Here is a 26,865-nt window from a genome sequence, read left to right on the forward strand (position 1 = left end):
TTCCAACAGTTCACTAGTGAAGATAAGAAATACAAAGGACTTACACGCGAAGACTCGATCTTCCTAGCCTCTATTTCTTCCCAAACCTTCACCTACGTGAACAAAAAGAGAGCAAGATAGAACTTACCCACAGAACGTGATTGCCTCTCAATCCACGTTCAAACCAACATCAAGAAACGCTCCTACAAGCCGGAGTACAGATGAACGAACATAAAACCAACTCACGCTTCCAAAGAAATAAGGAGTAAAGCAACAGCACACCCTCACGTATTGTATGCTCTCTAGATGCACGAAAATACTCTCTCAAAATAAGTAGAATAACGATGAGTGCAGCAGCAGCCTTCGATCGATGACGTCTCTTTAAATATGAAACCCTTGCCAAGAAGTAGAGAGCCCATGAACTGTCAAACCAAACCAACGTAGGGCCCATGTAGGGTTTCCATAAGGCAGCAAGTCCTAGGGTACGAGGACACCCTAAAGAAACGGACTCTTCAAGCAAAAGCAATATCTTAAAGGTAACTTTCCAAAAAACTTCAAAAACCCGCAAGGAAACAAACCAGCAGAACCTTGCAACCGAACAAGCAACTCAACAAGAGACATTCTGTGAGACTTCAGCAGAAACTCCTTTTTATCTACACAATGACAATAATACTTAAGAGTATATAAATACTCTAACAATCTCCCCCTTTGTCATTGGTGTAGACAAAATCACTTTTCTGCACAACACAAGAGTACACAGCAGAAACAGAAATCACTCCCCCTTAACAAGAACTCTCCCCCTGAAGGAAATAACGTCGGCACAAAAACATAAGAGCAAAGAGGAAGCACCGGAGTTCTTGGATTACATAATTACTATAAGCAAGCACCATAGCAACCACCACCTGCACAAATACGAAAGAACCATAATTTCTCCCCCTTTTTGTCACAACAATGACAAAGAGCTAGTTGCCAGACCCATCAGAATCTTCATCCTTAGAACCTTCATCGGGTAACTCACTTGCTTTAGAAGCTATTGCACCAGCAGGACCATGCTTCAGATCAAATAACAGAGATTCAAGAGCAGCTCTTCGCTTGAATCACCATTGCCGCGAAGCATTTACGCGAGGCTGTCATATCAGCCCAAATTCCGCGAGCAATTTGAGCAGCTGTTCGAGGAGGATCATCATTGCCGCTAGAATCACCATTCTCATCAGTAAAATTGTTGTTCACACCTTCAATTTGAACAGGTGGTGAAAGTTGACCGTCCTCTACAGAGTGAGTATGGTCGGAGGCGTCAGAATCGCCGGAGCACTCAGTGAGATGACCGTCGGAAGCCATGGAATCTTCGGAGCTCTGGGATAGATAACTTCCCTTGAGAGAGAAATAGTGATACTCAATTTTGGCGCGGGAACCGAAATAAGGAGATGAAAGGTCTCTGATCTTGGGCTCTTTATCATACCAATGGGCTAAAATAGGAGAAGCCCAGTTGCTGCTTTTAGAAAGAGAAAACCCGAAAAGAATTAAACCATAGAAATTGAAGCCCAATATGGCTAATAAGACATGATCCATTCGCACAACACTTGAATGATCACAGGACCAATAAACACAAGTCTGATCAAGTTTGACTTGATTAACAGAAGATTGACCAGGATAAGCGTACTTCATATCTGCAAAGATAACACTTTTGAAGAGACTCCATTTGAAACACGAACAAGAGCTGGTACTGATGCTAGAAGAATTCACAAAATAGCAGAGTACCCATTTTTTCTTCAAGACGGATAGTCATAAGATACAGAGCCCCAGCTCTCCACGTAATTTTTCAAATCTTTCGGCATCCAAAGGCTTCGTCAAAATATCCGCTATCTGTCTTTCAGTAGGCAAGAACTCCAAATTGAGAGTTTTCTCCTCTACCAATTCTCTAATAAAATGATGGTGAATCTCGATGTGTTTAGTATTAATCACCAGCTTGGGAAGACCTCTGATAGCATCTGTCTTCACGAGCTTTTTCATGTTTCTCAGGCTGGTATGTCCAAGTTTTTGATGCCATGTATCAGTATCATCTCCAAGAACCTGAATACATGAATTATCAGGAGATACAATGTAGCAATTATCACTTGATCGCTTGCCCGAGATATACTCCTCATCTCCATCTTTAACAATGCACTTATCTTTGTCGAAAATGACCGTCATTTGTTCATCGCAGAGCTGACTGATACTGATCAGATTGGCCTTCAAACCTTCAACTAGCATGACATTTTTTAGTTTAGGCATACCTGGAACATTCAAAGTACCTGTTCCTACGACCTTTGCCTGGACACCATCACCAAAAGTTACTCTTTCTTCAGAAATTATATGAATATCTTCCAGATGCTTCTCTTCTCCCGTCATATGTTTGGAGCAACCACTATCCAAATACCATGACTTATGGAAGCCAGACCAAAGAGAGTTGTGAACAACATAACCTCTGTTCATCCTTGGCCGATAATTTTGAGAATTTCTCATATTTTGGAAGTCACGTAGAAGAAATCGGCATCTAGGTCTGATATGACCTCTCCTTCCACAGTAGTGACAAGTTGGAACAAAAGATCTATTGTAGTTATTCTTCAGTGGAGCATTTTTATAAGCAGCTAGTCGATGCACATGTGGTTTAGGCGGCTGATCAACTTCTTTGTGGGGCGTGGCTTTAGCTTTTCCTCCATTGTCTTTAAGAACCCAATCTTTGCTTTGAAAGCCTAATCCAGCTTTATTACCAGAGCTTTGACTATTTTCCAGAATTTCGTCCAACTTTTCAGTCCCGGTATTCATCATTTTAACAAGTTTTTGATGATGCTCCAGTTCACCAATCTTAGATTTCATAGTCTGTCGAAGAGCCACCAGTTCAGCCTTTTGTTTTTCACAGAGATCCACAAGATCATCACGTTCCTTCGAGACATTGCTAAGTTGAGTGGAAAGAGATTTATTCAGCTCAAGCACAGCCACACACTTCTTGTACATCAGTTCATAATTCTCTGTCAAGAAGCTTTCATCAATATCCTCATTATCACTTTCAGTCTCTTCCACAGTAACATCATCTGAAGAGGTATTTGGAGCGACTTCCTCCAATTTTGCAGTAAAGGCGACAACTTTTTCTTCAGAGTCAGAATCTACTCCAATTTTCAGGGGATCATCGATGATTTCCTCTTCATTTGTATGATCAGCAGAACTTATAAGTGCAATTGGTTCATCTTCAGACTCACTTCCACTGTCATCCGTTTCATCATTACTTAAGGAAGCATTGTATGATTTGTTATGCTTTTTCTGCTTCTTCAGAGTGTTCGCACATTCAGCTTGAATGTGACCATAACCATGACATTCATGGCATTGAATTCCAGATCTTGAAGCAGACCCTTGATCCTTCTTCCCTTGAGATAGTTGAAAGCTTTTTGCATTCTGAAAACCTTTGTTGCCCATATTATTCTTCCTGTACTTATTGAAGGCTTTACCAAAGTTCTTGGTGAATAGAGCAAGAGATTCAACCAAGTCATCAGAGTCGAATTTTGTGGAGTCCTTCTTGTTATTCCCGGAATCGGCGACAAAGGCGATACTCTTCTTTTTCTCAGATCTCTCTGGCCGAAGATTCATTTCGAACGTTCTTAAAGAACCTATGAGTTCTTCAAGCTTCATATCACTGACGTCTCTTGCTTCATCTATGGCAGTGAGTTTGTAGTCAAATCTTTCAGGTAGAGCACGCATCACTTTTCGCACAAGCTTTTCCTCAGGAATTCTTTCTCCAAGAGAGAAACTTTCATTAGAAAGAGCAAGTAGTTTGCCATGAAAGATGCTAATATCCTCATTCTCGTCCATCCTCAGTTCTTCAAACTTCGTAGCAAGTTGCTGGAGACGCTGTTTTTTAACCTTAGAATTCCCCTCATAAGTACTCATCAGAACATCCCACGCCTCTTTTGCGTTAGCACACATTGATATAAGAGCAAACACCTCCATAGTTACAGCATTCTGGATAGAATTCAGAGCTTTTTGATTGGCATTAGAAGCAGCCAATTCATTGAATGTCCACTTGATCCTTGGCTTGGGTTTCCCTTCCTCATCACAAGGAGCAGTCCACCCTTCTTCCACAGCGGTCCAGGCATTCTCATCAACCGCACGAATGAAGGAAGTCATTCGCATTTTCCAGTAGATATAATTGCTTCCATCAAGTAGGGGTGGTCTCACAACAGACCCACCTTCTCTTTGCAGCGCCATTAAACACACGAACACAGCAGCGGAAAGAACAGGATAGATACACCAGGAATCAACACCGATAACTTGGGTGATCCCGCTCTGGTACCAATTGAAATTTTACCTATCCAATAATCAATTGTCTCGGCCACACACAAATAACGTAAGCAGCGAAACTTAAAGCAAAACGTGCGGAAAGTAAAGAACACAAGACACCAACAATGATTACCCAGTTCGGTGATAACACACCTACGTCTGGGGGGCCACGCCCAGTTCCAACAGTTCACTAGTGAAGATAAGAAATACAAAGGACTTACACGCGAAGACTCGATCTTCCTAGCCTCTATTTCTTCCCAAACCTTCACCTACGTGAACAAAAAGAGAGCAAGATAGAACTTACCCACAGAACGTGATTGCCTCTCAATCCACGTTCAAACCAACATCAAGAAACGCTCCTACAAGCCGGAGTACAGATGAACGAACATAAAACCAACTCACGCTTCCAAAGAAATAAGGAGTAAAGCAACAGCACACCCTCACGTATTGTATGCTCTCTAGATGCACGAAAATACTCTCTCAAAATAAGTAGAATAACGATGAGTGCAGCAGCAGCCTTCGATCGATGACGTCTCTTTAAATATGAAACCCTTGCCAAGAAGTAGAGAGCCCATGAACTGTCAAACCAAACCAACGTAGGGCCCATGTAGGGTTTCCATAAGGCAGCAAGTCCTAGGGTACGAGGACACCCTAAAGAAACGGACTCTTCAAGCAAAAGCAATATCTTAAAGGTAACTTTCCAAAAAACTTCAAAAACCCGCAAGGAAACAAACCAGCAGAACCTTGCAACCGAACAAGCAACTCAACAAGAGACATTCTGTGAGACTTCAGCAGAAACTCCTTTTTATCTACACAATGACAATAATACTTAAGAGTATATAAATACTCTAACAAGTGTAATTTTAAGAAAAAATGTATTAGGATAGTTTAATTGGATCAGGATCCGAGTCGGGTACAATCCGAATGTACGGTACACTCGGGTGTACAGGAGACCAACTCTTATTGATAAAATACTTATTTTTCAATCAATAAATATACTATGATTATTGATTCGTGATTAGGTGAATGCGTTTTAATTTATTTCTTAATAAAAGTTGCTGAAAAATATATACTTGGAGTCGAACTCGACTCACATTAACCACTCTTATCTTTGATCGTTTTCACACTTTTTTTTTCTTTTTTAAATAAGAAAAGGATTAAAAAATGAAAAAGAAAAAGGCTGCGTTAGGTAATCCGACAATAAGACAAAATATTCATTTCTTCATCACTACAGCCGAAGAGGGAAGGGGGAATATACTGGGCCCAAAACTCCAAATCAGCTACAGTGAATACAATTTGGAAATCTCCAGTTCAATTTAGGTAAAAATTGAAGAATTTCGGGAAGGAAAAGGAGAGTTAATTCAGCTCAGCAGTCAACGAGATTAGTCTTTTCTCGATTCAGCTTCTGTAAGTTTCAATAATTGTTTTTTGTTTTTAATCTTTTTTTTTTTTGCTTTTTTTTTGCATGATTGGTGGAATCTCATTATATACAAGTGATGTTTGTTTTTTTGTTTGTTGTTTGTGCTGTTGATTGAAGATTTTGAACTCTGTTATTGATTCAATTGTAGTTCGGATTGAATCGGAGGTTTCTGTTGAGTGTGATCAACGTGTTTCGCTTTTCGCTTCGCGTGATTGATTTGAGTTCTTCAGGTTCTCTGATGGAATGTTGTTAATTTGTTTCTGTCATGATTTTTTTTTATTTTTCTTTAAGAAATCATTCAGGAGGGATTAGTGAATGTGTAGAATTTTTATTGATCGTTTCACATAAGGAATTGGTGAATTGTTTTAGCTAAGAGAATCTAAGAAAATAATGGAGGGGAAAATACTGGAATTGATTTAGCTGCTATCTTGATTTCCATTGGTGAATCAGCTGGAATCTTCTTTCGTAATTGCCTAATTGGTGCTCTATTTGTTTCGAGATAAGAGCTCATTTCGATTTTTGTTTTATTTTTCTTTATATAGGAGAGTTATATTTATGCTCTTAGAGAATTTTGCTTAAGAAGTGAAGGGGATGTCATCCAAAGTTGAATCCAAGAAAAGTGGCGATGAAGATCTAAACTGCGGGCTTCTATTGCGTGATATTGAAGAAATTAGCAAAGCCCTTTACTTGCATAAAAGCCCGCGCGATGCATTTAATTCAACTTATGACCACCATCGACACGTGGCAACTAACATTGGCGTTTCAGAGTCCAAATCTAATGTCTTTATTCGAGATTCATTACATAAGGACAAGAAATCATCAATATGGAATTGGAAGCCCATAAAGGCTTTGACCCACGCCCGGAATCATCGGTTCAATTGTTGTTTTTTCTTGCATGTCCATGGTATTGAAGGATTGCCACCGTACTTCAACAACCTTAAGTTGTGCGTAACATGGAAACAGAAGGCCAATATTTTGCAAACTCGCCCTGCTCAGGTCTGTTCGGGAATGGCTGAGTTTGAAGAGACTCTGTTGCACCAATGCACTATTTACGTAGGTAGAACTGGGCCCCATGGTACAGCAAAATATGATCCCAAGCTTTTCTTGCTTCACGCCTCAGTTATAGGTGCACCAACGCTTGATATAGGGAGTCGCTGGGTTGATCTAACGAGGTTACTTCCCCTTACCTTGGATGAGTTAACAGGGGATAAAAGTAGCTCAGGAAAGTGGACTACTGGCATTAAGCTCACAGGTCCGGCTAAAGGTGCAGTTTTAAATGTTAGCTTTGGCTTTTCCATCTTTGATGGTAGGTCGATTGAGCCTGGTTATTTTGCCAAAGTTCCTGATATTGCTAAGGAAGGTGGACTACATCATCTTTCTGACTATGATATTAGTAGAACTAACCAGCCTAACAATCTTGGTAGTGTTCCATTGATGTCACGCGGAGGGTCTTATCAACAGTCCCAATCGGCAAACTTAAAATTACTTGATGAAATGTTCCTACAGCAAGGGACAGAACTTTCTCAATCTGTTACTTTGTTGTATCAGAAATTTGATGAGAAAAAGACGGGTGATCCCATGGAGTTTGACTTCTACGGTCATGTAGACTCCTGGAAACCAATGTCTAACCCTTCACCCGAGTCTGAGTATGTGGGTGGCCAAACTAGACACGAGTTTGATGTCACCGAATTTGGTGTAATTGAGCAGGGTTTAGAGGTATCGTTGAAGGATCAGATAAAACCAGAAAGTGGTAGTAGTCAGAGGTTTGACTCTTCTGTAATTGAAACAATTGATGTTGCTGAGATTTTCAAGGGAGAGGAGACCAGTTTTGTTGAGTATATCGAATGGAAATCAAAGCTTGATATAGATAATTGTGATGAGTATGAGTGTGCAGCAGACAAACCAGAACACAGAGATAATAGCACACATATTACTGAACTAGCCTTTGAAGAACTTGATTCAGATTTCATTAACCTACTAACATCTAAACCATCGGACTTAGATTCTTTGTTAGATAGAAGTACATACAATGAGCATCGGGTGTACATGAGATCCGAGTCTAGATGCAGAGCTCAAAGTTTGAGGAGATCACTTAGCTTGGATGATCTTGTGCTTGCAGAATCAATAGAAAATGATTTTCTCAACATGTTGAGCATCGACCAGGATCAAGAAGATATAGTTTCTGGTAGTGGCCATGACTCACCAATAGATCTCCTCAGACAGTGTGAAGAGGATCCTGTAGCTTGGGGAAGCTCTGTTCTCGATGCTGATCTGATGGCAGAGGAGGAATCTTGTAGCTTTAATCCCACAGGCTATGGGAAAGTGGCATTTGCAGTTGATCTTGATGTATCATTTCCCATTCAATATGTCGAAAAGAATCACCGTAGTTTAGATCGATCTTTAAGGGACAAAAGAAATGCTGAAATGTTAGAGAACTTGGAAACAGAAGCTTTAATGCATCAGTGGGGTCTGACTGAGAAGGCTTTTCAGTATTCGCCACGTGCTACCTCTGGTGGATTTGGAAGTCCGGTCTATCTTCCTCCTGAAGAACCCTTACATTTACCTCCTATTGTGGAAGGCAAAGGTCCAATTGTTCGGACAAAGGACGGTGGTTTCTTGAGGTCAATGAATCCCTTGCTTTTCAGAAATGCAAATAATGGTGCTAGATTAATCGTGCAAGTCTCTGCTCCCGTTGTGCTACCCTCAGCAATGGGATCTATGACACTGGAAATGCTACGATGTTGGGCATGTGTAGGAGTTGAAAGGATGTGTTTTCAGGCAAATGAATTGATGCCTCTGGAAGATGTCACAGGGAAGACAATACAGCAAGTGCTGGCAGAAGCAGAATCGGCATCAGATGCTTCCAATAGGTCTGTTAATTCTAGAGTCGTTACATTGGCATGTAGTTCTCAATTCATTCGATATATATATTTCTGAAAATCATGTGTGTTCTTTTTGTTCTTGTTTTTGTTCTTACTTTGGAACTTTTATAGATGCGATGAACAATGGGAATCTGATGATGGCGAGTCAGTTGTTGAGAAGAAAACAGCTGAATATCAACATTCTGCTGTCCTATACTCTTGCTCCAGTGCAGAGCAGATTGGTTCTGATTCTGTGTCGATAGAAGATCTTGTTCCCATGGCCATAACCAACATTGAGAGCCTTTTAGTTGAAGGGCTAAAGATTCAGTCGGGCATGCCAGATCAAGAACCTCCTACAAGCATTATGAGCCATCTTTCTGGGGCCTCAACCTCCTCAATTCTTGGTGCCGATGAATTAATCAAGTGTTCCTTGTCATTGGAGGAATGGCTGAGGTTGGATTCTGGTCAACTTCATATTGAAGAATCCAATCATGAAAATATGTCGAAGCTTTTTGCAGCTCATGGTGCTAAGCCCCTAGAATTGGGCAGTGAAGAGCTCAAAATGGACGATGAAATGGTGAAGCTGTTAGGTAGGAGTGGCGGTGCTTTCAGCGAAAACTTCAGAATGGGCTTAAAAGTGCAGCTTAGAGATCCCCTACGTAACTATGAGATGGTGGGCTCCCCTATGCTTGCTCTGGTTCAAGCGAATCGGGCTTATTTGCCACCACAGCCAGAGATGACTGAACGAGAGGGTGAAGAAGCTGATTCTGAAGAGAATAGGAAGAATATCTATCAACCAATGTTCAAAGTCTCAGAAGTCCATCTTGCTGGATTCAATGTAGCACGCCATGGTAATAAGCCGGTCTGGGGAAGTAGCAGACAACACCAATCTGGATTGCGGTGGTTGCTCTCGAGTGGCATGGCAAGGTCCAAGAAGAATCTTGTTTCAAACTCTAACATAGTTGTAAGATCATCATCTGGATTAGTGAGGAAGGCGAAATCCGAAGAAGATGTTTTGTGGAGCATATCCGTTCCTAGCGAAGGCGAAGCAGCTACATGGGATGAAAGGATTGCCCTAAATGTTCATGTAAGAAATCCTGATATAGTTTTTCCCATATAATCTGCCTAGTGATAAAAAGGAGCAGAATTAGACTAGCTTCTTTAATTCTTTGAAATGGGACAGCATATATTATATAGATAGGTTTTTAAGCATGAAAATCTGTTGAAAAATGTACAAGATTGGCTGCACATAGCATCACTGTACAGAATTCCTCATAAATTATGAATCCATTATGTTTTCTCTAGAATCTCTACTGAGTAGCATTTCTAGCTGGAATTTCTCTCTCTCTCTCTCTCTCTCCAAGAAACAACTACATAAGGCATGATTATTTCTGCTTACTCTGATTTCAACTTGAGTTTATTCATATCAAATGCAAGAAAAAATCTAATGTGTTCATCATACAAAATGAACTTCTTCTAACAGCCAAAATACTGAAGGTTTGTTGATCATACATGGTCAGAGCGCCCCACCATCATCTACGAACTCAGGTAAACTCTGAGAGCTCCCGTCGTCTCCTAAAATTAGCCGGGGCCGTCTAAACTACTTACTACATAGTACAGATATAGATTTTTTTTTGTGTGAAGATTTGCCATGTCTGAAAATCACACTTGATGAGGACCTTTGTGGTTGTGAATGCCTTCATAGGTTGTCACAACATAGAGTGGATCCTCGTTGTCTCTCTCTACTCTCTTCTTCACAGGGCATCCTTCTACTGAACATCTATAGTAGTTCCTGTTTATTACATGAAATATTTATATACACATGCATAGATTTTTGCATGAAAATATAGATTCTTGATTAACATATGCATACCTAGGATTTGGGCTGTTTTTCACCATCTTCTTCCCATACTTTCTCCACTTGAAACCATCATCAAGAACCTCAACTTCAGACTTGGTCTTGAAAGCAACTTTCTCCCTCATCTCCTTCTCTCTCCCACAGCCACTGTCTCCTGATAACACTAAAACACAATGTGTTAGACGACTCTCTTTTGCTATAAAACCAAGTTAGATATTTCATGTATAGCCTTACTAGTGATGGCCCCTTCAAGAAAACTGCTGCTGCTGCTGCTGCTGCTCCAACTCGAGCCGGCATTAGGCGTATAGCTCGGATTCTGAGAATCATACGAAGCAGCGGAGAGAGGAGAAGAGAACGACGGGGCCTCCTCAATCCAGTCGTTGAACTCAAAGAAATCTGAAACCTCGAAGCCCGGTTCGTGGGCCTGGCCGAGAGACGAGCCGGGCTTGATGGGGTAGCTGTGATCATCAGCCATGATCATCAACGGAGCATCCATTGATGTTTGCTATATAAGTGTGTGTGATAGTGAGAGCTCAGTGGGAGGGGTTTTTCTTGGTGAGCTTCCTATAATGTAGAGAGAAGCTTCATGGTTGCTTCTTATTTGCTTATAAGTGGTGGCTAAGGAATTTTGATTTGGGCCCAAGAGAGGCCTAACCATCATCATCACTTCTCGATTCAATGTTGATAAGTAGATAATGACTCCGTTACTCACGGCTTCATCCTTGAGGGTATTCGTGTTTAGTTATTTTAAGACTCGGAATACGATTGTAAGAGTGCGTTTACTTTGGTTGTAAATTTTTTATTGAAAATGATGGATAAAGAAGAAAAAATGTTGGAAAATATTTTCACACCCTTATCATAGGATAATATTATTCAACAGTACTAGGAAAAAAAATAAGCTGTTCGAGAAAATATTCTGTCCTCCTATATTTTTTGTTTTTCATCATAATAAACATGTGAAAATGGTGAAAAATTAAATTAATGAAAATATAAAATTTCTTTCATTTTTCATCAAAGTAAACGCACCCTAATAAGTAAAAACTCGTCTATATTTTTTATAGTCGGTTGATATAAAGAACACAAAATCTTGGATATACATGGGTGTACTGTACAATTGGGTTGACCCGTATCTAAAATAGTATTGTTTGTACGGATTAGGTTAGGATATGTATTCAAATCAGAGTGCGGGTTAAAATTTAAGTGAAGGTGTAACCCGATTGTACAATACACTCAGGTGTATCCAAGACCACATCTATAAAGAATTAGTGTATATCGAAGGCAACTATTGTAGTATAACAAAAGAAAAGGACAACAAGGGGGTGGGACATGGCATGGAAGACTTGGGCGTAGACTTTCTTGTTTATTTTATGATTAATTGTCTATTACAAGTCTAACAACAGTCATAAGATGAAAATACAAGTCAATTTAACAATAATGTATTACTATGGTCGTTGATGTGTTCATTACTTAACCATGTCATATTCGTAAGTTGAAATAAAAAAGTTGTTGATATTATTTCTTTCAATTCATATCGTGCTCGCAAACTTGATTTGTTCGTTATCAAGCCAAACTGAGACGAGGGCTTACGAGTTAAATTTAATCGAGTTCAAATGAGCTTTCTAAATTTATACTATTTAATACAAAATATTAATTATTTAAAAAATATTTAAATTACAATATTATGATATATTTTTTATTTCCTTGTAACAACTAACAATAATACACTAATTACTAATTTTAATATAAAAGTATAAGTTGTAACATTTAATTAATAATTTTATATTTTTTTAGCTAAATCAATGCTTAAGAGATAAGTGTTAGTTTGTCTAACGAGCTCGAATAAACTTTTATAAAATCGGAGTTGGAATAGCTTGGTGCATTTGCAGTCTTAATTAGCTAATCTATTATAATACACACATGATTTTCAAACAATTCAAAAGTAGAATATCAACAAATCTTTCTTGGATGCTAAGTTTCTTTTTAGTGATTTGATTTTAGCTTATCCGATCCCACACTTTCGGCCATATTATAAATTTCGTGACCTAAATTTTTAATTTTATAAAAAGGTTATGCCTATATACGTCATAAATATGACGTAGTACGTGAAAGGATCCATGATTCATGCTAAATTACTATATTAAATTGTTAATAATTAAAGACCAAATGTCATTTAAAAATAATCAAATACCAAATGAATCAGTTCACATTTGGATAAAGTACATTAAAGCTTATAATTCAAAAACAATAAAGAAAGCAAGTTAAAGAAAGATAAAATAATAAAAGGTGACTACTTAAATCATGGTAGTATTTTTTATAATATATCTTACATAATAGGGAAGATTGAGAATGTGATGCCTATTTGGGTAAAAATGTCCATCTTTGATTTATTATTATTATTATTATTATACGAACGTGTTTCACACACATTATTTAAACTTTTTTAGCCTTAAAAATATTAGATAATTATTTGGTTGATCAATATCATCAATTAAGTTATATATTATGAAGTTTTCGAGTGATTTTGGATTCCTTAAATGGGGTCTATTGAGTGATATTCGTAAAATAAGACAATATTTTAATTTAAATATAATGATATACCAATAAATTTGTAAACATATAATTAGAGACGGATTTGTTTCAAGATATAAACACGTAAAACATCTCATGCATGCATATTTTTGTGTTACAAGGTGATATAAATAAATGTTTCGAATTTATGAGACCATTATACAGACAATCATGGCATAATGAACTAAATAAATAAATAATTCGTACTCATCATAATATAAAATAAGAGACTATTTCTTTATAAAGACTTTTGGTCTTGGTCAGCAACGTCAATTGCTAGATTTAAATCGGTAATTTAATGCAAAAACACGTTATGAGACTCTTGGATTAATTTAGGGTCTTACGCAAAATCTAAAATTGCACGACATGAAAAATAAATTCGGTCAAATAAAAAAGTTCGGTCACTTACGAAACCTAAATTTGATGTTACGTTTGTGAGAGGTCTTGAGTTCAATTCCGTCTGCGTATGGATAGTTTTCTTATTTTGTGTGGTAGTGGTTTCGCCTACGTGCAGTTATTTTCCTATCTTTATGTAGTGTAGAAGTCTCACCTGCGTGCTAGTTGCTTATTTAATTATACATCTTGCAATTCTAAAAAATAAAGGTAAATATCACTTTAAACCTCAAACTATTTTCACACTATCAATTATATCCTGAATTATTAAAAATAATTTTTTAAACCTTGAACTATCAATTTTGTATCAATTGTACCCTTTATCCATTTTTCATCCTCTGAATTTTTAATGAGTAATGCATATAATTACGTCGTTTTATATAATATAGGTCAAAAAAAGAATGATTCCAAATACATTGTGGTATTCGATGAGCTACGTCAAATTTTTGAAGCTTAAAAAATGAACGAATGATACAATTGATATAAAATTGATAGTTCAAGATTTAAAAAATTATTTTCGATAGTTCAGGATATAATTGATAGTGCGAAAATAGTTCGAGGTTTAAAGTGATATTTACCTAAAAAATAAATATGAAACCATTTATTTCTGCAATTTTTTTAGGACTTAGTCAGAAATAATGATGGAATTAAAGAATCAAAAGTATAGTCAATAGGTCAATGTTTGGTCAAATTGGTAGTTTCCTCCTCTTCTTCTTCTTCTTCTTCTTCTTCAAACTAGTATTATAACCGTACATGCACGGCATGATACATAAGGTTATTGTTGATACAAACTAGTATTATAGAAAATAATTCATAAGGTTATTGTTGATACATAAGAGTAATATCCAGAGAAAAAACTATAATAAATAATAGGGTTAATTGCCGCTAAATTCAAAAGCTTTTAAAAAATTCGCGATATTCTCACCAACTTCAAAATCGGCGTATGAATACATGAATTGAGAATTCGTTCTTAATGTTCCCAAAATAAGAAAAAATCCCCAAATTGAAGGTGACGTGGACTACCGTAAATACAGCGTGGCATAGCCGGCGGTGCAAGAAAACGACGTCGTTTCTTTTAAAATAATACGACGTCGTTTTGATTTCCAACAATAATTTAAAAAAATAAAAAATTGCAGAAATCCTCAATCTCTCTCTCTCTCACCTTCCTCGCCGGAAAATTTGCAAAATTTTGCAGCTCGCACACCAACAATCGTCAATCATCTCGCACACCAACAAATCGAAATCTCTCGCACAGCAACAATCTATCTCTCATCTCTTGCCTGATTCTAGGTCCTAGGGTTTCGATTTGGGGATGGAGAAAGCCGGCGGCGCAACAGCAGAAAGCCACCCACCGCCGCTCTGCAAATCGCGGGTCCTAGAGTTTCGATTTGGGGGTGGGAGAAAGTCAGCGGCCCACCTGCAAAAAGCGTGGGATGGAATTTTTTTAATTTTTTGATGTAAATCTGGTGGATGCTGCGTCGTTTTCGTGGGATGGAAGGGCGCGGTGGCGGCGAGAGGAGATGAAGAGGGTGACGTAGCACTTGGAGGTAGTGGGTGGTGGGAGGGAATTGCGGTGGTCTTGGAGGTGGAGGAGGGCGGAGTGGTGGTAGTGGTGGCGCGATTTTGGAAATCGTTATTTGGGAGGCGGCGATTTGAGAGAATAGAAAGGAAGAAGAGAGATAGATAGAAGAGTGACCAAGGAGGGAGGCAGCGACCGGAGTGTCGTCGAAGTTTCAGAGCGTGACCGGCGTCCAGAGCTCGACGGCAGTGGGGTGTTCTGGTTTCAGAGGGTGACCGGCGTCCAGAGCTCGGCGACGGGTGTTCTGGTTTCAAAGGGAGCCCCAATTTTTAAAAAACATACCCACCAAACACTGCTGTGTTTGGGGATGGGGGTAGATGGAGAAGGCGAAGGTTTGGGGAAGGAGGTAGGCTGGGGGGTGTCTGCAGGCCGGGCGAGTTTGGGAGGTGGCGCCGGAGGTTTGGGGAGGTGGTGGTCGGGGGGTTGGGGAAGGGGGTAGATGATTTTTATTTTTTTAAATTAATTATAAATAAATAAAATTATTAAAAAATTAAAACAATGACATGTATAGCTGATTTGGAATGAAATTGACATGTCATAGGTATTTGCCATGTCATCTCGCCGGATTTTTTAATTTTGGGAACATTAAGAACAAATTTTCAATTCATGTATTCATACACCGATTTTGAAGTTAGTGAGAATATCGCGAATTTTTTAAAAGCTTTTGAATTTAGCGGCAATTAACCCTAAATAATAATATACACTATATTAAAATATAAGGTATACACCACTTGTCACCCTAACATTACATTTTAAAAAAAAAAACCTAGTCGATCCTTAACAATTTTTTATAAAGTGCTTAAATTAAAGCTACTAACATAGTAGTATAATATTTTGCGAGAGCAAATTAAACAAATTAGATCATTTTGTTCTTTTCTTTTTCTAAATATTTATTTTCAAACACTTCAAAACATGCTTAATTTATAAGCTTCAATATCTTATAAAACACTACAAGAAAAAGAGGTGCTAACGACCGAATTTTCGGTCGTTAACCACCAGATTTCGATCGTTAATTAGGCTAACGATCGAATTAACTACCGATATTGGTGGTCGCCGTTTAGATCGTCGTCCGACTTTCTAGCGACCATTTTTTCGGTCGTTAACATCAACGATCGTTTTTCTATTTTTTACGACCAAAAATTCGGTCTTTAATGCCTCCGAACCGTCGTCATCCGAGGACAATAACGAAAACGCAACGACCGAATAAACGATCGTCAATTTAGGACCAAAACACAAAAATTGTGACCCTAAAGTGAAGAATGAGAATCTGAATGCAGTATGTCTGGGCCGACCCAAAACTTTGATGGTTGAGCTAAAAGTAAAGTTCCCAAACCTGAGCCCAAGGCCCCAAAGCAAACTTTGAGACCAACTCTAAACTAAACCTCCTATTCTTCTATATTTTTTAGCCCATAACTGAAATTATAAGTTGCAAAATAAATAAAATATATTCTTTCAAAAGATAAGAAAATTGATAATATATTAAAAAGGTAACTTCTAATTTCAAATCAATTTCAAGATTAAGTGAGTTTTTTAATTATAATAAATTGAAGATTTATTTGTAAAAATATACATTTTCTTTTTTATTTCCTTTTTCTTTATCTTTTTATTTGATTATTTTATTTATTTCTAAAATTGTGAAATTCGACTAATTATAAAGTACTCCGGAGTTTTAATGAGTGGCACGGGTTTTAATAAAATAATTGAGTTTTAATGAGGAATCCCTCCGTCCCAGTTTTTTGTATTCAGTTGAGAGTGACACGGGTTTTAATAAAATAATTGAGTATGTTGTGAGTGGAATAAAAGTCCACATTTTTATGTGAGTGTTAAAATAATTAAAGTGGAGTAAGAGCCCCACCTACTTTTATTAAAATAGAAATGGTTATCAAAATGTGGGACAACCAAAAAATGAAAGTTGAATATTAAAAACTGGGACGAAGGGAATATATAATATGATAATTGAGTTGGTATCAATTTTATAAAAATATAAAAATATAAAAATGTTTCATGTACTTTGTATGGAGTGCAAATGCTAATTTATTTTAATGAAGAAGACAAAATATATAAATAAAATTGGAAATTAAATATTCCTAAAAAAAGCAAAAATAAAATAGAGTAAAATAACTCTAACAATGACGGTTAGTAAGATATTAGATGGAATTTTCTTTTGAATCAACATTACTTTATAGTACATGGTTTTTTCTTCAACATTGCGACAGAGTAGTGAGAAACTTAAGTACTTTGAGTTAACGTATTTAATATGTGGTCCTTGAGGCCTTGCTCTAGTAGCAAAGTTGAGGCATCTCCTTTGTGAGAGATCTTAGGTTCAATTTAGCTTGGCGGTGATGTTTTTCCACTTTAAGTGGTGATGTATTGTTGTTGTATATTATATTGTTTGGTGTTGAGATTCCACATGCAGAGCGGCTCGCCTGTGGGCTCACCTGCGTGAGGTGATGTTTTCCCACCGTTGAGTGGTGTTGAGGTCCTGGCTACATACGAGTTGTATAATTGATTGTATTCAGATACCTCTTGCATGTAACTTCAAAAAATATTTCTTCAAACGCAAAAATTTGTGTGCGGGTGACCGCATACCATGCGGTCACCTGCCTATTACACGTCTATATACATACTTTGAGAGTTAATAAATATAATTGTGTGCTGGTGCAGCGGTGGGAGCATCAATAGTGCTTCGCTCCTAAAGGTCCTAGGTTTGAAACCTCTTAACTCTATTTTTGCCCCGTCGGTAAGTTGATATGGGTCGGCTATTACCAAAGGCACATGTCGTAGGTATTTTAAAATACAAAATCCGGCAGTTGCTAGGGTAGCAGCACAATGTGCCGCCCTCTCTCTCTCTCTCTCTCTCTCTCTCTCGCCAATGCTGTCGCCGCTCGCCCCCCTCCCCCTCTCTCCGGTTGCCGCCGTCGCCGTCCGCCTCCGTCCAAGTAAGCCCCCACCCTCCCTTTCGTCTCTCTCTCTCTAACCCTCTTTCTCTCTACTTTGGAATCAAGAATCTTAAGTAAAATCTTAACTAATCATGCACTCTTCAATTGAAGAATCTTAGCAAGAATCTTCACTAATCTACTTTGAAATCAAGAATCTTAAGTAGAATATCTATTAATCATTCTTGAATTGTAGAATCTAAACAAGATTCTTCGCTAATTTACTTTGGAATCAAGAATCTTAAGTAGAATCTCAACTAATCACTCTTCAATTGAAGAATCTTAACAAGAATATTCACTAATCTACTTTGGAATCAAGAATCTTAAGTAGAATATCTACAAATCATTCTTGAATTGTAGAATCTAAACAAGATTCTTCGCTAATCTACTTTGGAATCAAGAATCTTAAGTAGAATCCGAACTATTGGGTCCCAGAGTGCAATAGAACTGGTGTAGGGGGGGGGAATACACCACTAGGATTTTTCTTTCGAAACTTTTTGTAATGACTGCAGAAAGAGACTGAAGATAAAAAAGACTAATGTAAGAGAGTTTCAGTCATGATGCATGAGAAACAGTTAGATACAGAAAAAACAGAGTAGGATGAGAAAACCTTTCTAAAAGACCAATGGAATATCAGATAGATTTCTCACACAGATGCAGAAGCAACAAAGAGAAAACAAAATCCTATAGCGCGACAGGGTGATTTTTAGGTTCCGCTTGTTAATTAAGCATTTTCAGAATATAAAAGTTTGAGCACATGTAAGATAGCTAAATATTGAAAGCAATAAGAGGCACATAGGATTTTTACGTGGTTTGGAACCCTGTTCCTACATCCACGGTCAGTCGATCAAGCTGACGAGTACTCGCATGTGCTTCCGGGTGCACAATAAACCGAAACAACTGAAACAACCGTTTGAGTGCCAACTACGTGTTGGACTTCTCTTCTTTGTTCTCAACCTCGCTTACATGCTAAGACTTCACCGTCTTGCACGCGAGCACTGAGAACTCTCTTGAGTCTTTTAGACAACTGTCTAAATTTCAACTCTCAAACTCTCTTTTCGCTCGGTTGAAAAGGGGTTTGATCTTCCAACTAGATTACAGAGAACAAACTCTCTGTAATGTGAACTAAGGCTAATGATTTACAATATGAGTGCCTATGAGTTCTAAGAGAATGTAGGTAATCAGGATTCTGATTTTGACTTTGTGTATTCTCTTCTTCGATTCAAACTTTGAGAGTGTAAGAGCACGCTGAGTTGCAATTTTGGCAGAGGTTCAGCTTGAGTGTTTGAATCGGTGAAGATTGAATTTGAATGCTGAGCCTATTTATAGGCGAAGTCTTGAATAGATCCGTTGGAGGAGATGTTGATCACTAAATTATTAGCACAAAATACCGCAACTAACACGATGTAATTGTAGCACAGAAATAGTAACCGAATATCGTATCCACAGGGATTGACACAACGAAACGACTTTATCTATCTCCTAAACAGACTATAATAGTAGACAGGTAAACGAAAGTAGAAGATTCAATTATCTTAAACTAAAACGCAAATAATAAAAGTACGTAGGAGAAAAATCAAATATTAAAAGCAACTGATCCTAGGGCAGTAAATTCAGTAATTAAATCTATGCAATAAATCTATTAATCATATTTACCAATTTAATCCAGTTATGATGAGAGATCACTTAATTAATCAATCACTCTCGCTAGAGCAGCAACGATCGTAGATTAGTAAATTATCTATCTCCGTTAGGTCTCAAGAAAATCTACTAACTCCCAATAGCTCCTAAGAATAGCTCCCTATGATCCACCTATCTCCGCTAGGTCTCAAGGTTAAAATCATATCATACATTCCTGAATCCGCTAAACAGTTATCTCCGCTAGGTCTCAAACCGAATAGCTACACATGCAAACTATTGATCAGATAATTCACAAGAATTCAAGCACCAGGAATTATGAATCATAAACTGGAAGGCACAAAGGTATTAACAAATAAATCACATAAATTCAATCAACTATTTACAAACCCTAGAATCAGCTAAAGGAAACTAGCCAGACATGCTTAAATAAAACATAAACATAATTAAATAGAATGCAATTGTAAAAACTGAATTATATAAAAACCGAATAAAAACTGAAGTAGCGACTTGAATCTTCAATCTTGATCCAAGCCTTGAAAACTAGAAAACAATAAAAATCTAAAGCTAAAAACTAAAGTATGAATGATTGGGTTCGGGGGGTTGGTGTTCTATAATAGGTCAAAAGAGAACCTATTTATAAGCTTCAACTTTCCTTCGGATCACCATGGAAGTTGCCAAGCAAAGTAGAATTCTAATGGTAATAGAATCGTGTGAATTAAGGCAACTCTCCAGCTGGATGCGCGCTCCGGAAAAACTCTACCAATCGCGCCGACTTCGCAGCTCTCGCCAGAGGAATGGATGATTTCCCTGACCTCGCCAGAGAAATGGTTTGCCAGCGGAATGATGATCTCTCTGGCATTCGCCAGAGGAACGGTGAATTCTCTGCTATCGCTAGAGGAATGGTATCGCCAGAGGAATGGGTGATATCTCTGGTACTTCGTCAGCGGAATGGGTCGCCAGCGGAATGTCTTCCGCTCTGGCCTTCCTCTGGCAGCGGGGAAGTGAATCCTCTGGCAGCGCTGAACTCCGCTGGCGCCTCTCGGCAGAGGAATAGGTGATTCCTCTGCTCTGACTTCTCGATTCCTTTGACTATTGACTTCTCTGACTAGCGACTTCTCTGACTAGCGACTTCTCTGATCTGGGCTTTGATTTCTCTGGCGAAGTGATTTCTCTGGCGTGTTGATTTCTCTGGCGTGTTGATTTCTCTAGCGATTCCGCGCTAGCTTCGATTCCTCTGCACTGGAGACTTGATTCCTCTGACTCCAGTGGAATGGTGATTTCTCTGCTCTGGAGATGTCGGTTCCTCTGGAAAACGCCAGATTCATCCAAATTCATCCAAAACTGCATTCTTCCATCTCGAGAGCCTAAATCTCCTGCAAAACATAAAATACACCATAAAAGCACCAAATTCCAGAAGATTATCTTTAAACACGCAGATTCAAACCCTTAAAAATATAGTAAATTAAGCATAAATCAACTCCCCCACACTTAGTCTTTTGCTTGTCCTCAAGCAAAATCTATATGAATCCTAGGAAGAAATTGATTTCAACAATGTAAATTTCCATCCAATCATTCACAAAGTCAATTCAAAACTTTACAATCAACACACATCTCTCGATCCTGCAAGTAACTTAAAGTTTAAGAAGCAACAAAAGAGTAATGCGAGTAATTCGATCAGACCCAATTCTCCGCTAGAAGTGAATTCCCTAATGTGATCGCCTTTATAATCAATATCACCATTTTTCACACTTTGTGTGCTTGAGATTTCTTGACAGTTGAGCCATAAGTCATGAAATAAAACCATTTAGATGTAATCCAAAGTCTTTTCACATGGTTTCCCATGCTCATAGTTAGACTAGAGGAGCAGAGACTCAGAGCTATCACGTTTTTAGAACAGGCCAGATGTTTCAGAGCTGGCGATTTTGAAGTTGGCAATTCGTCCAACATTTTCACAGATAAGATACGATCGTAGGCAATCACAATGACAACACTCCTTCTAGCATCTACCAGACAAATCACGTTTTACTAACTTACAAAAGTGTTGCAACAAAACTCATAATTCTTTGCACAATCAAGAAACATATATCAAAGGTAAAACAAGAATATCCTCCATTCATTCACAAACCCGAAATTCACATCGAAAATCATCTTCTCTTCCACAAATTCATAAAAATTAGCAAGATTCGAGACCAAAACTAAGCATAGAAAAATTAATTTCGCCCAATTTTTTGAAAAAATATAAATATAAGCAATAAAACACCCCCCACACTTAAAGTATGCCATGTCCTCAGGGCATAAAGAAAATAAGAAGAGTGTAGAGCACGTCCCTGATTATCGGCATTGGAACACTGAATCATCGTGGGGGGCGGTGAAAAGGAGGGTTTGCGGTCTCGGCAGAGGGGAGAGTGGCGGCGCTGGGTAGGGCAGCGCGGATAAGTATGTCGCTGGCAGGTTGTGATGCCCCGCTCTTTTAAATACATATTAGATTAAATATGTGCATTAGTTATAAAATTCTTTTAATTATTTATGGTGATTATTTTGTTCAGATAATATTATTTCAGCAAAAGTCTGTATAAGAGATACAGAGCTGCGATTTAATATTCAGTCATGAATGAAACCAATAATTAAATTTATTGGTTTAACTATACGTTTGAGACTTTGTTTTACCCGTTTATTGATTTAATCAATATTATTAGAAAATTTAGATTTATAACCGATTTTATAAATCGTGTTATTTAAATCAAATTGCTAGAATTATAACTTGAGATCATATGCATAATAATTTTATTATTTCGCATTATATGAGTTAAGGTATTAAGTCGCGAATTAATTCCGACTTTCACGTATTAAATCTCAAGATTGAGGATTTAATTTATATAAATACGACGAGTATTTATTAAACGAGAATTGGAGAATTATTACAGGAACTAGGAGAAACTAGATCACGGCACTACACGTATGTCTCGATTTTTCATCCAACACATCAATTCCTACACTATTTCCTACACTATTCCCTACACTATTCCCTATACTATTCATCTTCCCCTCCAATACACCATTACTGCAGAAGGAGATTGTAAAGATTGCAGATTTCTTCCTGTAGTATATCTGAACTCCATCACACCCCAAAGTCTCCTGTAGGAGAAGAAAATCACGCCAATATCCACAATTTTCAAAAGCTTCAGCACGCCGTGTAGTAGCCCGCTCTTTTATTTATGATTAAAACTAGTAAATGCAATTTTTTTTTAATGAATCCAGTTTATGGTCCTGATTTTTTTTTTTCAGAAACAGAGTTATTATTTTAGCTTTATATATATTTTTTTTTTTTTACGTATGAGAAAAACGCGACGAGGATTATTGAGCCATTCAATAATCTATTATCCAGTTTAATAACTGACTTAGCAAAGTCAAGTGATTAATTTATATGCGATAGAAATATTATTTCTATTATTTACTAGAAGTCGAGAAATTATTCCGACTGCAACGCAGATTAAATATACGGATTTAATCTAGATATTAAATGGCTTGTGAAGTGAATTAAATCTACTTATTTAATTTATACATGAATAATGAGCATAAGCCAATATTTGATTGCAAACACGCGATTAAATAGTAGATGCACTGAGTAACCAAGACACAAAGATTTATTATTATTTACAATTAGAACTTCAACCACCACTATCAATCAATGCAGTAATTGATTTTTTTTCTGAGTACAAGAAGAAATCTTTGCATATAAGCTCACCACTGGCAGCAAGAGTGACGCAGTACATTTGGGTAAAAAAATAAAACTCTCGAATTTGCTGGCTTTAGGAGGAAGATCATGCTTAAGACAATCATCTTCCACTATCTAATTATTTATCAACCACTACCTCCACTTAACAAAAATGAGACCTACGCACTAGCCTGCACCACCACCCTTTTTCTCCACCAAACTTTCCACTTACTTCATTCCTTCTCTCATACACCAAGCACCAGAAAGGGAGATGAAGTTCCTGCTGCCAACTGCCAAGTATCGAGAGTTTCTTCTCCATTGAATTCATTATCAACAACAGCAGCTACCAACACAAAATACTCAAGGTAATTTGATATCCCAAATATTCAACTCAGTTTGCATCCATATCTAGCATATCACAGTTCATCTACATCAAATAGCCTAGATATTTCGTACAATAGAAAGTATAAACTTCACAAACAGGCTGCACTCTAGAACAACAAGCATATGAGTTTATGCAAAACAAAGAAAGAATACACCTTAGCTCATAATCCAACACAGGGCTCATTGACGAGCATATAACAACGCTGTTATTCATTTAGCACAGTAGCAAAATTTCCACGGCTTATAAACGGAATTAGGAAAAACCACAACCCCTCGTATTAAACTTTCACATCATAAGCAAATGAATCAAGATACAATAGTAGAATGAAATTAGAGAACTTAGCTTAAGAAATAGGGCCGATTGCCCTGCTCTGAATCGGGATTTAACGGCGCCGAGGAGTAGGCGAGGCGACACCCTTCGCCGGGAACAGCGACAGCAACGGCGAAGCCGGCCTTCCAGTAGCAGCAGCGGCGGTGGCGTGGCACAAATCGAACCCCGTCGACCCCGGAGAACAACGAAGGCGGACTTTACCTGGTCGCCGGAGGAACGCGAAGGAGATGGCGGCGATTCGTGGAGGAGAACGAAACCGGCAGTCAGTTGCCGGATTTACAGAGCCACGGCGACCAGCCATCAGATTCTGATGGAGACGCGGTGCAGCGGCGACCTGGTATTTGACGATTAGGGCTCGCCCTTCCACTCTCTTCTTCCCGAACACGGATTTGAGGCCGAGACACCAAGTTTGGAGGGGGAACGACAACTAGCGGTCGCCGGACTTACAGAAACGGCGGAGGATTCGATCTCAGGGAAAGCTAGGGCTCCTCCTCTCAGTCGAGTTTGAGAGGTAAATCGAGAGAGAGGAGATGAGGGAGCAGACCGACGTCGGGGTTCTGAGCAACGCTGGCCTCGCCGGCGGCTGGAATGGTCAGAGTACGGAGCGGCGACGGCAGATCTGCGGGAGACAGATCGGGTGAGAAATTGAGAGAGGGAAGTAGATGGAGAGAGAGAGAAATGGACCAGGGGCGATGTCCTCGGCTGGCCGTCGTTCTCGCCGGAGCCGTTCGCGGCGGAGCTCGCGTAGAGCGGGCGAGAGAGAGAGAGATGTCTTGAGCGGCGACTGTTTGAAAAAGAATAGATAGAGAAAGGCGTGAATTGCTTGAGAGAGAGTGGAGCGTGTTCTGCTGGGAGAAGAAGAGAGAACCGACTTGGAGGAAAAGAAATTGGGCTTTAGTTAATTAATTGAAGTTGGGCCTCTTTTGTTAATTCAATTGGGCTTTTAGCATTTATTTACATTGGGCCGGGTTATTTCTTTATTTTGGGCCGAGTCTTGGGCCGATTTTTAATAAGTGATGGGCCGATTTTTTAAATGGAATTTGGGCCTCATCATTTATTTTAATTGGGCTTTTATCTTTTGAAAGATTGAGCTTGTGTTTAAATGGTATTGGGCTTTGGCTATGGGCCGATTTTATTAAAGTCTTTGGACCGATTTTATTAAAGTCTTTGGGCCCTGATTTAAATTGAAACATTGGGCTTATGTTTTTTTTAAAGAAATGGGCTATCTTATTATTTAACTGGGCTGGAGTTCAAAGAAAAATGGATACTTATTAATTAGACTATTTATTTAGTTTAATTAATTATTTTTCTCAAAAGATGATTTACATAATAATAATATTGTATTATTATTATGTGCATATTTTAAGTAAATTACTTATTATATGCTAAGCATGACATGAAATTGCATTTTTACTTGCAATAAAGTATTTAATTGGTTTTAATTATAAATCCAATTATTAAAGAAAGACGAGTAAGAATATTGTTGGTGTTCTTAACTCAAGAGAAATGTTTTCAATTATTTATTTAATTTTGAAAAGCCCGATAATTTCTACGAGGTCACACCTCGATTAAAGCCGAGTTAGTTCTTTTATTACGAACGAGTACAAAGGCGAGATTTATTTCACGACTAGAATATTCCGATGAGGAAGGAAGAATCACAGCTTTATTCGACCACGTTATACGAGAATTAGTTAAATCTATTAACGTGGATTAATAGTAGAATTCCCGATTATCGCTCAGAAAATTAGTACATGCATAACAGATTCATGCATAGTTAAATTACGCTTTCTCATTTATTAAGAATTTTTCTCGAGGCAATGTCTTATTTTATATTCTCGTGATTAAGGTCAAGCGCGAGAGTAAGAACTACACAAGGAGTTAGAGTACCTTAGCAAAACTTTGCTATCAGGTGGGCAATTTCTTACGCGTAAATAAAATGCTATGCATGTGTTATGCTTTAAAATGCAAATTGGATCTTCAAGTGTGATATGCTTTATTATGCTTTACGCTAAATGATTTACGCTTGATTACGCTTGATTACGCTTGAATGCTTTACGCTGATAAGTTTATGCCTGTGATTGATGCTTGCGTCTGTTGGGGGAGGCCTCCCTCAACAGTACGATGCCGTGTCCGTTGAGGAGGGCCTTCCTCACGGCGCGATGCCCGTGTCCGCTGAGAGAGGCCTCTCTCGCGGCGCGATGCCAGTATGCCAGTATGCCAGTATGTCAGTATTACAGCGTCTATTGGGGGAGGCCTCCCTCAATAGTACGATGCCGTGACCGCTGAGGGAGGCTCCCCCTCACGGTGCGATGCCCGTGTTCGTTGGGGAAGGCCTTCTCCACGACACGATGCTTGTTTATGATTGTTAATGATGAAGAATGCGCTCATGCTGTTTATGAATATGGAAATGTTTAATGAGCAAAGGATTTGAAAGAAACTTATGCCTCTTATGCGAAGTTGTGTTTTGTTGTTGATATTATGTTATATGCTTGGCACTGCCCACTGAGTACTCTTGTACTCAGCCCTTCGTATGTTTATGTTTGTGCAGGTTGAGCTGTGATGGGCGATGAAGTGTTGTTGCTGAGTAGAGTTTTTGTCGAATTTAAAGTAGGCTCAGAAAGGATACATGTCTTCATACATGTATCTCAGTTATGCATTCCGCTGTAAACACTGATTATTTCAGTTACACCTTCCGTTGCAAACTCTGATAATGTTTTAGCCAAGCCCCTAAAAATGCCTTTTTCCTTTTAAGGAATATAACGCGTATACAAGTTCTTTGAGTACCCTTTTTATGCGAACTATGCATTTTCCCTTTTTAAGGAATATTTCACGCGTATTCAAGCTCTTTGAGTATTCTTTTATGCACCCCTTTCTAAACCCGCTTCTTAT

At 38.3% G+C, this 26,865-nt stretch overlaps 3 protein-coding genes and 2 long non-coding RNA genes across 6 annotated transcripts; 2 read left to right on the top strand and 3 right to left on the bottom strand.

Moving 5' to 3' along the window:
- Positions 1 to 941: 941 nt before the first annotated feature.
- On the bottom strand, positions 942 to 4,218 carry LOC130994482 (uncharacterized). Its single transcript, XM_057919525.1, has 3 exons — positions 1,773 to 4,218; positions 1,081 to 1,646; positions 942 to 1,031 (listed from the first exon to the last, which is right to left on the bottom strand). Exons 1-3 carry the CDS (start codon positions 4,216 to 4,218, stop codon positions 942 to 944), a joined length of 3,102 nt encoding a protein of 1,033 aa, XP_057775508.1.
- Positions 4,219 to 5,482: 1,264 nt separating this feature from the next.
- On the top strand, positions 5,483 to 9,878 carry LOC130995084 (protein PLASTID MOVEMENT IMPAIRED 1-RELATED 1-like). Its single transcript, XM_057920238.1, has 3 exons — positions 5,483 to 5,697; positions 6,253 to 8,580; positions 8,704 to 9,878. The coding sequence occupies exons 2-3, from the start codon at positions 6,302 to 6,304 to the stop codon at positions 9,689 to 9,691; spliced, it is 3,267 nt and encodes a 1,088-aa protein (XP_057776221.1). The 5' UTR covers positions 5,483 to 5,697; positions 6,253 to 6,301; the 3' UTR covers positions 9,692 to 9,878.
- A 94-nt stretch (positions 9,879 to 9,972) lies between these two features.
- LOC130995085 (probable WRKY transcription factor 50) lies at positions 9,973 to 11,090 on the bottom strand. Of its 2 annotated transcripts, none has more exons than XM_057920239.1 (3): positions 10,664 to 11,090; positions 10,445 to 10,592; positions 9,973 to 10,363 (listed from the first exon to the last, which is right to left on the bottom strand). In XM_057920239.1, the coding sequence occupies exons 1-3, from the start codon at positions 10,923 to 10,925 to the stop codon at positions 10,234 to 10,236; spliced, it is 540 nt and encodes a 179-aa protein (XP_057776222.1). In that variant the 5' UTR covers positions 10,926 to 11,090; the 3' UTR covers positions 9,973 to 10,233. The 2 variants fall into 2 exon arrangements, with proteins under 2 accessions (XP_057776222.1, XP_057776224.1); XM_057920241.1 differs by having other exon boundaries at positions 10,445 to 10,583; positions 10,664 to 11,048.
- An 11,861-nt stretch (positions 11,091 to 22,951) lies between these two features.
- LOC130995086 (uncharacterized) lies at positions 22,952 to 26,756 on the top strand. The gene is made up of 3 exons (XR_009092038.1): positions 22,952 to 23,626; positions 25,823 to 25,885; positions 26,525 to 26,756. It is a non-coding gene; the product is annotated as an uncharacterized LOC130995086 (long non-coding RNA).
- On the bottom strand, positions 23,173 to 25,001 carry LOC130995087 (uncharacterized). The gene is made up of 2 exons (XR_009092039.1): positions 24,661 to 25,001; positions 23,173 to 24,595 (listed from the first exon to the last, which is right to left on the bottom strand). It is a non-coding gene; the product is annotated as an uncharacterized LOC130995087 (long non-coding RNA).
- Positions 26,757 to 26,865: the final 109 nt, after the last annotated feature.

The sequence above is a fragment of the Salvia miltiorrhiza genome, chromosome 7 (genome assembly GCF_028751815.1).
Source record: "Salvia miltiorrhiza cultivar Shanhuang (shh) chromosome 7, IMPLAD_Smil_shh, whole genome shotgun sequence".
Lineage (NCBI taxonomy): Eukaryota > Viridiplantae > Streptophyta > Magnoliopsida > Lamiales > Lamiaceae > Salvia > Salvia miltiorrhiza.

Coding starts and splice junctions, on each gene's coding strand:
- LOC130994482 (XM_057919525.1), bottom strand. CDS start 4,218: ATGGCGCTGCAAAGAGAAGGTGGGTCTGTTGTGAGACCACCCCTACTT. Junction 1,647..1,772: donor ACGTGGAGAGCTGGGGCTCT/GTATCTTATGAC, acceptor TTATCTTTGCAG/ATATGAAGTACGCTTATCCT. Junction 1,032..1,080: donor GTAAATGCTTCGCGGCAATG/GTGATTCAAGCG, acceptor TTTGATCTGAAG/CATGGTCCTGCTGGTGCAAT.
- LOC130995084 (XM_057920238.1), top strand. CDS start 6,302: ATGTCATCCAAAGTTGAATCCAAGAAAAGTGGCGATGAAGATCTAAAC. Junction 8,581..8,703: donor GCATCAGATGCTTCCAATAG/GTCTGTTAATTC, acceptor GAACTTTTATAG/ATGCGATGAACAATGGGAAT.
- LOC130995085 (XM_057920239.1), bottom strand. CDS start 10,925: ATGGATGCTCCGTTGATGATCATGGCTGATGATCACAGCTACCCCATC. Junction 10,593..10,663: donor TCTTGAAGGGGCCATCACTA/GTAAGGCTATAC, acceptor ATTGTGTTTTAG/TGTTATCAGGAGACAGTGGC. Junction 10,364..10,444: donor AAAAACAGCCCAAATCCTAG/GTATGCATATGT, acceptor TGTAATAAACAG/GAACTACTATAGATGTTCAG.